This window comes from Schistocerca americana, chromosome 1, assembly GCF_021461395.2.
Source record: "Schistocerca americana isolate TAMUIC-IGC-003095 chromosome 1, iqSchAmer2.1, whole genome shotgun sequence".
In the NCBI taxonomy this organism is placed as follows: domain Eukaryota; kingdom Metazoa; phylum Arthropoda; class Insecta; order Orthoptera; family Acrididae; genus Schistocerca; species Schistocerca americana.
The window spans coordinates 832,270,219-832,285,587 of NC_060119.1; the positions used below are offsets into that span (position 1 = coordinate 832,270,219).

At 47.6% G+C, this 15,369-nt stretch overlaps 1 protein-coding gene across 1 annotated transcript in view; it reads right to left on the bottom strand.

Annotated features, from left to right (window-relative positions):
• Positions 1-15,369, bottom strand: part of LOC124594527 — a 605,846-nt gene that overhangs the window by 120,231 nt on the left and 470,246 nt on the right. Inside the window, exons 118-130 of the mRNA XM_047132903.1 lie at positions 14,113-14,418; positions 13,696-14,013; positions 13,275-13,604; positions 12,848-13,162; positions 12,413-12,745; positions 11,996-12,301; positions 8,855-9,160; positions 8,438-8,755; positions 8,017-8,346; positions 7,590-7,904; positions 7,155-7,487; positions 6,738-7,043; positions 3,597-3,902 (exon numbers count right to left, since the gene is read on the bottom strand). Coding sequence (XP_046988859.1) covers positions 3,597-3,902; positions 6,738-7,043; positions 7,155-7,487; positions 7,590-7,904; positions 8,017-8,346; positions 8,438-8,755; positions 8,855-9,160; positions 11,996-12,301; positions 12,413-12,745; positions 12,848-13,162; positions 13,275-13,604; positions 13,696-14,013; positions 14,113-14,418 — 4,122 coding nt within the window. The remainder of the gene's footprint in view (positions 1-3,596; positions 3,903-6,737; positions 7,044-7,154; positions 7,488-7,589; positions 7,905-8,016; positions 8,347-8,437; positions 8,756-8,854; positions 9,161-11,995; positions 12,302-12,412; positions 12,746-12,847; positions 13,163-13,274; positions 13,605-13,695; positions 14,014-14,112; positions 14,419-15,369) is intronic.

The following is a 15,369-nucleotide window of genomic DNA, read 5'->3' on the forward strand; positions in this document are numbered from 1 at the left end:
AGGTGCTAAGACACTAAGAAGTTTAGTTACGTCGAATAGCATTGTTGTGTATTTCAACAAATACTATGGGTGTTCGCATCAGTAATTAAGATAGCGAGGAGAAGGAGTTAATTCTAAATTATAGTTATTTATCTCGTTTAGCAGACCTCTTGCGTGAGCTGGAATGATGCATTCCCAACACTATCCAAGTGATTTTAGCCTTCAGCACCACAAGGCGTGGATAAAAGAGTAAACTACACTGTCTGCATTTTTTAAATTTTCATTATTTCCACCTGAATTGTCTTTCATATTCTTAGAAAATAAATTGTTAAAATAAAATCAAAACCTTTTTGATCTCGTATGAAAATCGGAATCGCTACACTGCAGGCAATTGAAGAATTATACTCACTCTCATCAGCGAACATCACAGCCTAACTTTGTCATTTTCGGCTGAAATTATTCAAACAAATTCACAAAAACTGTTCGAAATATAAATGATAAGATGTCAAACTTGATTAGCTTCAAATCAATTCTAACCACCCAACATAAATTCGAAAAAATGAATGTCAAAAAGCCTCATAATGTGTTTTCCATTCTTAAGGTGATATCTAACTTAATGCAGGTAAACCCACACATTTTTAATAGGGGTTGGAAAGGAACACATAGACCTGATGGAACAGGACAAGGAATAGTTCTTGTACAACTGAAAGTGCAACGACCGTCTGATTGAATGTATTACGTCCAAATGTAGGGAAAACAAACTTGCCTGTCCAACCACCTACCGACATCATGAGGAAGGACAAGTTTGATCTGGCAGGCCCTGAATTGTATAAGCCATGTTAGTTGCCTATGTTTCACCACCACTGCATATTTGTACCACAGAGCGTTTTATTGAAATAATGCAATCAGGCAAAGAAAACGGTGGGGCTACCATACACCTATGAGCCACTGTCCGTTTGGGATGCTTGACTACTGATTTAGCTCTGCAGCTCCACCGCTTTGATGTTGAAATGGAGCAGGAAAAAGCTGTGTGCGCAAAAAGCAGTGGAGCGTGGCTATACACGCCGGTTTCTCGGAACTCACAGTTCAGTTGGCGAAGAGAGGGACGATCATCCATCTGCTGAGCATTAGAGACACAATAAAGCATAGAAGGAAGAATTTTCCTTGTATAAAGGTAAAACACGTTAGTTCTTTGGAAGTAACATATTGTGTAGTAAGGTAACATTCCAAAGACAACAGTGGTGATGATAACGATCACCATGACAAGGCGAGGCATAGCCGCTGAACGTTCCCAACCGTATGAAAGACAGCCGCCGAAAACCCCACAGTTTGGAAAGGTCTTCTTTATGAGCAAACCAACAGTGAATAAGAGAAATGAGAGCGTGACAGGTACATTTATATTTATTGTGAGAGAATTTCCATACGCGAATGTCCAGACCGTTCCTCCCAACCCCCACAACAGATGCTGACGGAGTAGATCACTATATATCTGGTACATACGTGGAATAGGCCGGCACTGAATGAAGGCATTTCCAGAGGTGCCTTCTGGACAGGTACAGATGGGGATGTGGTTGACTACGTCGCATCGAGCACCCTGTCCGCAAGTTCCTGGGCAGGGGTCAGCACACTTGTTCCTGATGCAAGCTTTCGTCCTGTCACAATCAGTACTCAACACGCACTCTGGCCGGCAACCAGTGTATGGGTCTCCTTGGTATTCTGGAAGACAAGTACAACTGCCATCTCGGCATTCGGCGTTAGGCCCGCAAGGCGAAGGATTGCACAGGTCCGATTCCACAGGTTCTGCAACTGTAAGCAATTTGAAGAACGAAGTGAGTTTGACGTGAACACAATCTGGAGTTTCTACTTCCACATGAAATTAATTTGAAATCATACTTTGCGTAGCTTAAGCTTTCTTACTTGTCGGTTTTGGGAAGCAGTTGGTGAATGGATCTCCTGTGTACCCCTCAGGGCATGTGCACACCGGGGTGTGGTTGATCACACTGCACTGTGCGCCAATGCCACACGACCCAGGACATGGGTCACGACACTTCTCCCGGATACAAGCCCTGTTGCTGGGGCACTCCGAGTTGATGGAGCACTCGGGACGGCAGTTTGGTGGAGCGCCAATGTAATTTGCCAGGCATGAGCATGAAGGATTGCCACCTGTATCACGACATTCAGAATACGGCCCACATGGTGATGGGATGCAAGGATTCACAACTACTGGGGCACTCGGCCTCTGAGGTGGAGCTAAAAAGAGAAAAGAAACAACGTTCTAGGTCATTCCTGCGCTGTCACCAAGGCCATATTGCATCACACACACTAGAAAAACCCAAGGCTCCAGAAGCTTACGTGGAATTGGATGGCATCTGGCGAAGGGGTCTCCGGTATATCCTTGTTTGCAACTGCATATTGGGCTGTGGTTGATCACCTGGCAGCGAGTATTGAGGCCACACGGCCCAGGGCAAGGGTCCACACACTTCTGGTTCACACAGGCTCGGTTCTGCGGGCATTCGGAGCTCACCACACACTCTGGTCTACAGCCTGGTGGACTGCCAATGTACGACGGTAGGCATGAGCACACAGCCTGCCCATTCACTTGGCGACATTGGCTGTTAGGACCACATGGCGATGGGCTGCACGGATCTCCTGGTTCAGCTACCACAGCTGCGCAATAGAAGGGCCAGTCAGCCATACAAATACAACCGAAAGAACACATGGTTACCAAATAACTCACTCCACAGAGATAAAGTATTTCAGCAGAGAAATTGGTCCTTACGTTCGCTAGCCTGCACTGTGCAGTATCGGAACGGGTCTCCAGTGTATCCCGGCCGGCATGTGCACGATGGCAGGTGATTGACCACCTGGCAGTCTGCATTCGGGCCACACGTGCCGGGGCATGGGTCTTGGCACTTGTTACGAATACATGCCCTGTTGGGAGCACAGTCAGTGTTCACCACGCACTCTGGCCGACAGCCTTCGTACGGATTGCCCACATACTCTGGTAGACAAGTGCAAGATCCAGCGCCATTCTGTTCCCTACACACTGCATTCGAACCACATGGCGACGGAGAGCAGGGCGTTGGCCTCTCCTGGGGCACGGCTACAGCTGAAAGCCACAAGTCACAATTATCCTCTGCACGAACTTGCATCCACAATCGCACAAATACAAGAGAAATGACTCAGGAGTTCATTCTTACGTTGTACAAAGCACTGAGAGAACGGGTCTCCAGTGTATCCAACCGCACACACACACGTAGGCGTGTGGCTGACCACTCGGCACTCAGCATTTGATCCACAAGCTCCGGGACAGGGGTCTTTGCACTTCTGCCCCATACAGGCCAGATGGCTGGCACACTCGCTGTTGCTGACGCACTCAGGCCGACAGTTTGGTGGCGAGCCTTTGAATTCTGGCAGGCACGAGCAAGAGGGGCTGTCTCCAGCTACCTTGCACTGAGCATTTGGACCACAAGGTGACGGCTGGCAAGGGTTCACTGGCTTGCTCACCGGCGAATCAGCTGCATGAGGGAAAAACCAATGTGTGAGAAGAACAAAGTAGTAGCTTACATTGTTTTCTGATATGACAGGAAGAAATGTTTCATCAGTATGGTTCTTACGTATGGGCAGGCATCTGGTGAACGGGTCTCCCGTGTGGCGCGGTGGACAGCTACAGATAGGGTTGTGATTCACCACCTGACACTTAGCCCCAATTCCACACGTTCCTGGGCAAGGATTTCTACATTTCTGGTTGCTGCAGGCTTCATTCTGGCTGCAATCGGAACTCACAACGCACTCTGGCCTGCACGCCGGTGGGCTTCCAAGGTAGCCCGGCACACATGAACATACAGCCTGGCCGTTAATCTCCCGACATTGGCTGTTGGGACCGCATGGAGACGGGTTGCATGGCTGTGTTGCCACGGGAGCTGTGTAAAAAGACAAAAGGGGTTACTCCATTTTGTCTGTCCAAGCTATTACTATTCTACTCAACGCGAAGGTAGTGTATTACATTACATTTATTGTCTATTTTCGAGTTATCAACGTATTGTTCTATACTCGTACAAACGATATTGGCGTGGTCAAGATATATGGTAAGCGTAGAGGATCGATACGAAGTAAGCGGTGCTGGATGTACCTTGCTGTGTAGCACAGCATCCGGAGAGCGCGAGACAATCAGTAACTTCTTGTGACACTCTGACGAAGAATCTCTAACCATGCATTGCATGTCATGCGTTAAGAACAATGGTGTAATCTAAGGTCCGCTTGTGCTTAAAATCTCTTACGTAATCTGGGGAATGCGTTTGACAGCAGATATCAAGAGCCACATGGGCAGTTTCCTCATAGAACCAGCAAAACCCGAGAGTTACTCTTTGTGTTGTATTACTGGGACATCTACATCAGTAAATACAGATTGTCTCACCTTGACCTGCTGAGATTCTGCCAAGTTTAGTTACGTCGATTAGCATTCTTGTGTGTTCCAGTAAATACTATCGGTGTTCGCTTCAATAATTAAGATGGCGAGGTGAAGGAATTAATTCCGAATTATAGTTATTTATTTCGTTTAGCTGACCTCTTGCATGAACTGGAATGATGCATTCCCCACACTATCCAAGTGTTTTTAGCCTTTAGCAACCACAAGGAACGGAGAAAAGTTTAAACTAATCAGTCTACACGGACACTAACAAAACAGTGTCAGTGGCCGGTCTTCACTCTACCGGATGGTCATGTTCTTGAAAACCCATGTACTGGTATTTACCACGGTATCAAGACCGATCTTAATACGAACAGTATACACATGAAAATCTCGTTTAATAGATCTGCTGTTGAAGAATCGCCGCCAGAAGATGATTGAACTTGCATCGAGAATGTTGTCTCTCAGCTAGCGCAGTAACTGTAGCCTCTAGCACACTACAAATACATGAGAGCATTGAGAAAATTGTCAGGAAATATGTTCTCAAGCGAACTGAAGAGTACAGCTTGTTTTGCAAAGTGTTGATGCCTGATGCCTAGAGCTACTAGGATGTCACTTGTCATTTGAGAATTCGATAGGATTGAAGAGGAACTTGACATTCCGCAATGACTTGATAGGCAAAGTGCTGAACACTAAAAACTAGGACAAAGGAGAGAGGAAACTCGCTGCTGTTATACACTCAGACTGACAAGAAGGTGGACCAGTCTTAAATATCACGGACGGGCCATCTCTTGGTAAGATTTGCTGCCTGTTGTATTGCATAGCACTGTGTTACTTCAGTCACGGCTTTGATATCAAGAGAACAGTTGCCTGAGATGCTCAAGAATGAAATCAATCAAGGAAAATCCGCAACAGCTCGCCGAACCATTACGAAATACAGACAGTGGCTCCCACGAAAGCGTCGACAGCAGTTCTTCTAGCCGCAATTTGAATTTTCTGTCGAAGCAGATATGTGTGTAGCAACCAAAGAATTCGCGAGGAGGAGAGGCAAGAGAAGAACGGTACCAGTGTGCGCGACAGTCAAGGACGACAGACTCCCTTTCTCGTCAGAACGACATATTCTGCAGCTTCCACAGCAGACAACTACGTGGACACAGAAAGCTAAGTTCTAATCTCACTACATCTATCGACTGGTAACAATCCGAAACGCCACAACCTGCACACTTTTAGGCCCATAATCCAGTTCTATTAATGCAAAGCTGCCTCGATAGATAGACAACGAATTTCACGCTTCAAAGAGTGACCACACAAATCCTGTTGTATAATTGCTGCTACTTGCACAATGAACACTTCAGTCGCATCTTTTCTAACAGAACGCAGAAAATGAGAAGAATGGACTCTCTCTTACCGGGACAGATACATTCCAGGCGAGTTGCACATAACGCTTTAAGGTGCTATTTAACTTCCTGCACGTAAACCCACACATTCTTAATCGGGTTTGGAAAGGAACACATAGACCTGATGAAAACGGACAAGATATAGTTCTTGTACAACTGAAAGTGCAACGACCGTCTGACTGAATGCATTACGTCCAAATGTAGGGAAAACAAACTTGCCTGTCCAACCACCTACCGACATCATGAGGAAAGACAAGTTTGATCTGGCAGGCCCTGAATTGTATAAGCCATGTTGGTTGCCTATGTTTCACCACCACTGCATATTTGTACCACAGAGCGTTTTATTGAAATAATGCAATCAGGCAAAGAAAACGGTGGGGCTACCATACACCTATGAGCCACTGTCCGTTTGGGATGCTTGACTACTGATTTAGCTCTGCAGCTCCACCGCTTTGATGTTGAAATGGAGCAGGAAAAAGCTGTGTGCGCAAAAAGCAGTGGAGCGTGGCTATACACGCCGGTTTCTCGGAACTCACAGTTCAGTTGGCGAAGAGAGGGACGATCATCCATCTGCTGAGCATTAGAGACACAATAAAGCATAGAAGGAAGAATTTTCCTTGTATAAAGGTAAAACACGTTAGTTCTTTGGAAGTAACATATTGCGTAGTAAGGTAACATTCCAAAGACAACAGTGGTGATGATAACGATCACCATGACAAGGCGAGGCATAGCCGCTGAACGTTCCCAACCGTATGAAAGACAGCCGCCGAAAACCCCACAGTTTGGAAAGGTCTTCTTTATGAGCAAACCAACAGTGAATAAGAGAAATGAGAGCGTGACAGGTACATTTATATTTATTGTGAGAGAATTTCCATACGCGAATGTCCAGACCGTTCCTCCCAACCCCCACAACAGATGCTGACGGAGTAGATCACTATATATCTGGTACATACGTGGAATAGGCCGGCACTGAATGAAGGCATTTCCAGAGGTGCCTTCTGGACAGGTACAGATGGGGATGTGGTTGACTACGTCGCATCGAGCACCCTGTCCGCAAGTTCCTGGGCAGGGGTCAGCACACTTGTTCCTGATGCAAGCTTTCGTCCTGTCACAATCAGTACTCAACACGCACTCTGGCCGGCAACCAGTGTATGGGTCTCCTTGGTATTCTGGAAGACAAGTACAACTGCCATCTCGGCATTCGGCGTTAGGCCCGCAAGGCGAAGGATTGCACGGGTCCGATTCCACAGGTTCTGCAACTGTAAGCAATTTGAAGAACGAAGTGAGTTTGACGTGAACACAATCTGGAGTTTCTACTTCCACATGAAATTAATTTGAAATCATACTTTGCGTAGCTTAAGCTTTCTTACTTGTCGGTTTTGGGAAGCAGTTGGTGAATGGATCTCCTGTGTACCCCTCAGGGCATGTGCACACCGGGGTGTGGTTGATCACACTGCACTGTGCGCCAATGCCACACGACCCAGGACATGGGTCACGACACTTCTCCCGGATACAAGCCCTGTTGCTGGGGCACTCCGAGTTGATGGAGCACTCGGGACGGCAGTTTGGTGGAGCGCCAATGTAATTTGCCAGGCATGAGCATGAAGGATTGCCACCTGTATCACGACATTCAGAATACGGCCCACATGGTGATGGGATGCAAGGATTCACAACTACTGGGGCACTCGGCCTCTGAGGTGGAGCTAAAAAGAGAAAAGAAACAACGTTCTAGGTCAGTCCTGCGCTGTCACCAAGGCCATATTGCATCACACACACTAGAAAAACCCAAGGCTCCAGAAGCTTACGTGGAATTGGATGGCATCTGGCGAAGGGGTCTCCGGTATATCCTTGTTTGCAACTGCATATTGGGCTGTGGTTGATCACCTGGCAGCGAGTATTGAGGCCACACGGCCCAGGGCAAGGGTCCACACACTTCTGGTTCACACAGGCTCGGTTCTGCGGGCATTCGGAGCTCACCACACACTCTGGTCTACAGCCTGGTGGACTGCCAATGTACGACGGTAGGCATGAGCACACAGCCTGCCCATTCACTTGGCGACATTGGCTGTTAGGACCACATGGCGATGGGCTGCACGGATCTCCTGGTTCAGCTACCACAGCTGCGCAATAGAAGGGCCAGTCAGCCATACAAATACAACCGAAAGAACACATGGTTACCAAATAACTCACTCCACAGAGATAAAGTATTTCAGCAGAGAAATTGGTCCTTACGTTCGCTAGCCTGCACTGTGCAGTATCGGAACGGGTCTCCAGTGTATCCCGGCCGGCATGTGCACGATGGCAGGTGATTGACCACCTGGCAGTCTGCATTCGGGCCACACGTGCCGGGGCATGGGTCTTGGCACTTGTTACGAATACATGCCCTGTTGGGAGCACAGTCAGTGTTCACCACGCACTCTGGCCGACAGCCTTCGTACGGATTGCCCACATACTCTGGTAGACAAGTGCAAGATCCAGCGCCATTCTGTTCCCTACACACTGCATTCGAACCACATGGCGACGGAGAGCAGGGCGTTGGCCTCTCCTGGGGCACGGCTACAGCTGAAAGCCACAAGTCACAATTATCCTCTGCACGAACTTGCATCCACAATCGCACAAATACAAGAGAAATGACTCAGGAGTTCATTCTTACGTTGTACAAAGCACTGAGAGAACGGGTCTCCAGTGTATCCAACCGCACACACACACGTAGGCGTGTGGCTGACCACTCGGCACTCAGCATTTGATCCACAAGCTCCGGGACAGGGGTCTTTGCACTTCTGCCCCATACAGGCCAGATGGCTGGCACACTCGCTGTTGCTGACGCACTCAGGCCGACAGTTTGGTGGCGAGCCTTTGAATTCTGGCAGGCACGAGCAAGAGGGGCTGTCTCCAGCTACCTTGCACTGAGCATTTGGACCACAAGGTGACGGCTGGCAAGGGTTCACTGGCTTGCTCACCGGCGAATCAGCTGCATGAGGGAAAAACCAATGTGTGAGAAGAACAAAGTAGTAGCTTACATTGTTTTCTGATATGACAGGAAGAAATGTTTCATCAGTATGGTTCTTACGTATGGGCAGGCATCTGGTGAACGGGTCTCCCGTGTGGCGCGGTGGACAGCTACAGATAGGGTTGTGATTCACCACCTGACACTTAGCCCCAATTCCACACGTTCCTGGGCAAGGATTTCTACATTTCTGGTTGCTGCAGGCTTCATTCTGGCTGCAATCGGAACTCACAACGCACTCTGGCCTGCACGCCGGTGGGCTTCCAAGGTAGCCCGGCACACATGAACATACAGCCTGGCCGTTAATCTCCCGACATTGGCTGTTGGGACCGCATGGAGACGGGTTGCATGGCTGTGTTGCCACGGGAGCTGTGTAAAAAGACAAAAGGAGTTACTCCATTTTGTCTGTCCAAGCTATTACTATTCTACTCAACGCGAAGGTAGTGTATTACATTACATTTATTGTCTATTTTCGAGTTATCAACGTATTGTTCTATACTCGTACAAACGATATTGGCGTGGTCAAGATATATGGTAAGCGTAGAGGATCGATACGAAGTAAGCGGTGCTGGATGTACCTTGCTGTGTAGCACAGCATCCGGAGAGCGCGAGACAATCAGTAACTTCTTGTGACACTCTGACGAAGAATCTCTAACCATGCATTGCATGTCATGCGTTAAGAACAATGGTGTAATCTAAGGTCCGCTTGTGCTTAAAATCTCTTACGTAATCTGGGGAATGCGTTTGACAGCAGATATCAAGAGCCACATGGGCAGTTTCCTCATAGAACCAGCAAAACCCGAGAGTTACTCTTTGTGTTGCATTACTGGGACATCTACATCAGTAAATACAGATTGTCTCACCTTGACCTGCTGAGATTCTGCCAAGTTTAGTTACGTCGATTAGCATTCTTGTGTGTTCCAGTAAATACTATCGGTGTTCGCTTCAATAATTAAGATGGCGAGGTGAAGGAATTAATTCCGAATTATAGTTATTTATCTCGTTTAGCTGACCTCTTGCATGAACTGGAATGATGCATTCCCCACACTATCCAAGTGTTTTTAGCCTTTAGCAACCACAAGGAACGGAGAAAAGTTTAAACTAATCAGTCTACACGGACACTAACAAAACAGTGTCAGTGGCCGGTCTTCACTCTACCGGATGGTCATGTTCTTGAAAACCCATGTACTGGTATTTACCACGGTATCAAGACCGATCTTAATACGAACAGTATACACATGAAAATCTCGTTTAATAGATCTGCTGTTGAAGAATCGCCGCCAGAAGATGATTGAACTTGCATCGAGAATGTTGTCTCTCAGCTAGCGCAGTAACTGTAGCCTCTAGCACACTACAAATACATGAGAGCATTGAGAAAATTGTCAGGAAATATGTTCTCAAGCGAACTGAAGAGTACAGCTTGTTTTGCAAAGTGTTGATGCCTGATGCCTAGAGCTACTAGGATGTCACTTGTCATTTGAGAATTCGATAGGATTGAAGAGGAACTTGACATTCCGCAATGACTTGATAGGCAAAGTGCTGAACACTAAAAACTAGGACAAAGGAGAGAGGAAACTCGCTGCTGTTATACACTCAGACTGACAAGAAGGTGGACCAGTCTTAAATATCACGGACGGGCCATCTCTTGGTAAGATTTGCTGCCTGTTGTATTGCATAGCACTGTGTTACTTCAGTCACGGCTTTGATATCAAGAGAACAGTTGCCTGAGATGCTCAAGAATGAAATCAATCAAGGAAAATCCGCAACAGCTCGCCGTACCATTACGAAATACAGACAGTGGCTCCCACGAAAGCGTCGACAGCAGTTCTTCTAGCCGCAATTTGAATTTTCTGTCGAAGCAGATATGTGTGTAGCAACCAAAGAATTCGCGAGGAGGAGAGGCAAGAGAAGAACGGTATCAGTGTGCGCGACAGTCAAGGACGACAGACTCCCTTTCTCGTCAGAACGACATATTCTGCAGCTTCCACAGCAGACAACTACGTGGACACAGAAAGCTAAGTTCTAATCTCACTACATCTATCGACTGGTAACAATCCGAAACGCCACAACCTGCACACTTTTAGGCCCATAATCCAGTTCTATTAATGCAAAGCTGCCTCGATAGATAGACAACGAATTTCACGCTTCAAAGAGTGACCACACAAATCCTGTTGTATAATTGCTGCTACTTGCACAATGAACACTTCAGTCGCATCTTTTCTAACAGAACGCAGAAAATGAGAAGAATGGACTCTCTCTTACCGGGACAGATACATTCCAGGCGAGTTGCACATAACGCTTTAAGGTGCTATTTAACTTCCTGCACGTAAACCCACACATTCTTAATCGGGTTTGGAAAGGAACACATAGACCTGATGAAAACGGACAAGATATAGTTCTTGTACAACTGAAAGTGCAACGACCGTCTGACTGAATGCATTACGTCCAAATGTAGGGAAAACAAACTTGCCTGTCCAACCACCTACCGACATCATGAGGAAAGACAAGTTTGATCTGGCAGGCCCTGAATTGTATAAGCCATGTTGGTTGCCTATGTTTCACCACCACTGCATATTTGTACCACAGAGCGTTTTATTGAAATAATGCAATCAGGCAAAGAAAACGGTGGGGCTACCATACACCTATGAGCCACTGTCCGTTTGGGATGCTTGACTACTGATTTAGCTCTGCAGCTCCACCGCTTTGATGTTGAAATGGAGCAGGAAAAAGCTGTGTGCGCAAAAAGCAGTGGAGCGTGGCTATACACGCCGGTTTCTCGGAACTCACAGTTCAGTTGGCGAAGAGAGGGACGATCATCCATCTGCTGAGCATTAGAGACACAATAAAGCATAGAAGGAAGAATTTTCCTTGTATAAAGGTAAAACACGTTAGTTCTTTGGAAGTAACATATTGCGTAGTAAGGTAACATTCCAAAGACAACAGTGGTGATGATAACGATCACCATGACAAGGCGAGGCATAGCCGCTGAACGTTCCCAACCGTATGAAAGACAGCAGCCGAAAACCCCACAGTTTGGAAAGGTCTTCTTTATGAGCAAACCAACAGTGAATAAGAGAAATGAGAGCGTGACAGGTACATTTATATTTATTGTGAGAGAATTTCCATACGCGAATGTCCAGACCGTTCCTCCCAACCCCCACAACAGATGCTGACGGAGTAGATCACTATATATCTGGTACATACGTGGAATAGGCCGGCACTGAATGAAGGCATTTCCAGAGGTGCCTTCTGGACAGGTACAGATGGGGATGTGGTTGACTACGTCGCATCGAGCGCCCTGTCCGCAAGTTCCTGGGCAGGGGTCAGCACACTTGTTCCTGATGCAAGCTTTCGTCCTGTCACAATCAGTACTCAACACGCACTCTGGCCGGCAACCAGTGTATGGGTCTCCTTGGTATTCTGGAAGACAAGTACAACTGCCATCTCGGCATTCGGCGTTAGGCCCGCAAGGCGAAGGATTGCACGGGTCCGATTCCACAGGTTCTGCAACTGTAAGCAATTTGAAGAACGAAGTGAGTTTGACGTGAACACAATCTGGAGTTTCTACTTCCACATGAAATTAATTTGAAATCATACTTTGCGTAGCTTAAGCTTTCTTACTTGTCGGTTTTGGGAAGCAGTTGGTGAATGGATCTCCTGTGTACCCCTCAGGGCATGTGCACACCGGGGTGTGGTTGATCACACTGCACTGTGCGCCAATGCCACACGACCCAGGACATGGGTCACGACACTTCTCCCGGATACAAGCCCTGTTGCTGGGGCACTCCGAGTTGATGGAGCACTCGGGACGGCAGTTTGGTGGAGCGCCAATGTAATTTGCCAGGCATGAGCATGAAGGATTGCCACCTGTATCACGACATTCAGAATACGGCCCACATGGTGATGGGATGCAAGGATTCACAACTACTGGGGCACTCGGCCTCTGAGGTGGAGCTAAAAAGAGAAAAGAAACAACGTTCTAGGTCAGTCCTGCGCTGTCACCAAGGCCATATTGCATCACACACACTAGAAAAACCCAAGGCTCCAGAAGCTTACGTGGAATTGGATGGCATCTGGCGAAGGGGTCTCCGGTATATCCTTGTTTGCAACTGCATATTGGGCTGTGGTTGATCACCTGGCAGCGAGTATTGAGGCCACACGGCCCAGGGCAAGGGTCCACACACTTCTGGTTCACACAGGCTCGGTTCTGCGGGCATTCGGAGCTCACCACACACTCTGGTCTACAGCCTGGTGGACTGCCAATGTACGACGGTAGGCATGAGCACACAGCCTGCCCATTCACTTGGCGACATTGGCTGTTAGGACCACATGGCGATGGGCTGCACGGATCTCCTGGTTCAGCTACCACAGCTGCGCAATAGAAGGGCCAGTCAGCCATACAAATACAACCGAAAGAACACATGGTTACCAAATAACTCACTCCACAGAGATAAAGTATTTCAGCAGAGAAATTGGTCCTTACGTTCGCTAGCCTGCACTGTGCAGTATCGGAACGGGTCTCCAGTGTATCCCGGCCGGCATGTGCACGATGGCAGGTGATTGACCACCTGGCAGTCTGCATTCGGGCCACACGTGCCGGGGCATGGGTCTTGGCACTTGTTACGAATACATGCCCTGTTGGGAGCACAGTCAGTGTTCACCACGCACTCTGGCCGACAGCCTTCGTACGGATTGCCCACATACTCTGGTAGACAAGTGCAAGATCCAGCGCCATTCTGTTCCCTACACACTGCATTCGAACCACATGGCGACGGAGAGCAGGGCGTTGGCCTCTCCTGGGGCACGGCTACAGCTGAAAGCCACAAGTCACAATTATCCTCTGCACGAACTTGCATCCACAATCGCACAAATACAAGAGAAATGACTCAGGAGTTCATTCTTACGTTGTACAAAGCACTGAGAGAACGGGTCTCCAGTGTATCCAACCGCACACACACACGTAGGCGTGTGGCTGACCACTCGGCACTCAGCATTTGATCCACAAGCTCCGGGACAGGGGTCTTTGCACTTCTGCCCCATACAGGCCAGATGGCTGGCACACTCGCTGTTGCTGACGCACTCAGGCCGACAGTTTGGTGGCGAGCCTTTGAATTCTGGCAGGCACGAGCAAGAGGGGCTGTCTCCAGCTACCTTGCACTGAGCATTTGGACCACAAGGTGACGGCTGGCAAGGGTTCACTGGCTTGCTCACCGGCGAATCAGCTGCATGAGGGAAAAACCAATGTGTGAGAAGAACAAAGTAGTAGCTTACATTGTTTTCTGATATGACAGGAAGAAATGTTTCATCAGTATGGTTCTTACGTATGGGCAGGCATCTGGTGAACGGGTCTCCCGTGTGGCGCGGTGGACAGCTACAGATAGGGTTGTGATTCACCACCTGACACTTAGCCCCAATTCCACACGTTCCTGGGCAAGGATTTCTACATTTCTGGTTGCTGCAGGCTTCATTCTGGCTGCAATCGGAACTCACAACGCACTCTGGCCTGCACGCCGGTGGGCTTCCAAGGTAGCCCGGCACACATGAACATACAGCCTGGCCGTTAATCTCCCGACATTGGCTGTTGGGACCGCATGGAGACGGGTTGCATGGCTGTGTTGCCACGGGAGCTGTGTAAAAAGACAAAAGGGGTTACTCCATTTTGTCTGTCCAAGCTATTACTATTCTACTCAACGCGAAGGTAGTGTATTACATTACATTTATTGTCTATTTTCGAGTTATCAACGTATTGTTCTATACTCGTACAAACGATATTGGCGTGGTCAAGATATATGGTAAGCGTAGAGGATCGATACGAAGTAAGCGGTGCTGGATGTACCTTGCTGTGTAGCACAGCATCCGGAGAGCGCGAGACAATCAGTAACTTCTTGTGACACTCTGACGAAGAATCTCTAACCACGCATTGCATGTCATGCGTTAAGAACAATGGTGTAATCTAAGGTCCGCTTGTGTTTAAAATCTCTTACGTAATCTGGGGAATGCGTTTGACAGCAGATATCAAGAGCCACATGGGCAGTTTCCTCATAGAACCAGCAAAACCCGAGAGTTACTCATTGTGTTGTATTACTGGGACATCTACATCAGTAAATACAGATTGTCTCACCTTGACCTGCTGAGATTCTGCCAAGTTTAGTTACGTCGATTAGCATTCTTGTGTGTTCCAGTAAATACTATCGGTGTTCGCTTCAATAATTAAGATGGCGAGGTGAAGGAATTAATTCTGAATTATAGTTATTTATCTCGTTTAGCTGACCTCTTGCATGAACTGGAATGATGCATTCCCCACACTATCCAAGTGTTTTTAGCCTTTAGCAACCACAAGGAACGGAGAAAAGTTTAAACTAATCAGTCTACACGGACACTAACAAAACAGTGTCAGTGGCCGGTCTTCACTCTACCGGATGGTCATGTTCTTGAAAACCCATGTACTGGTATTTACCACGGTATCAAGACCGATCTTAATACGAACAGTATACACATGAAAATCTCGTTTAATAGATCTGCTGTTGAAGAATCGCCGCCAGAAGATGATTGAACTTGCATCGAGAATGTTGTCTCTC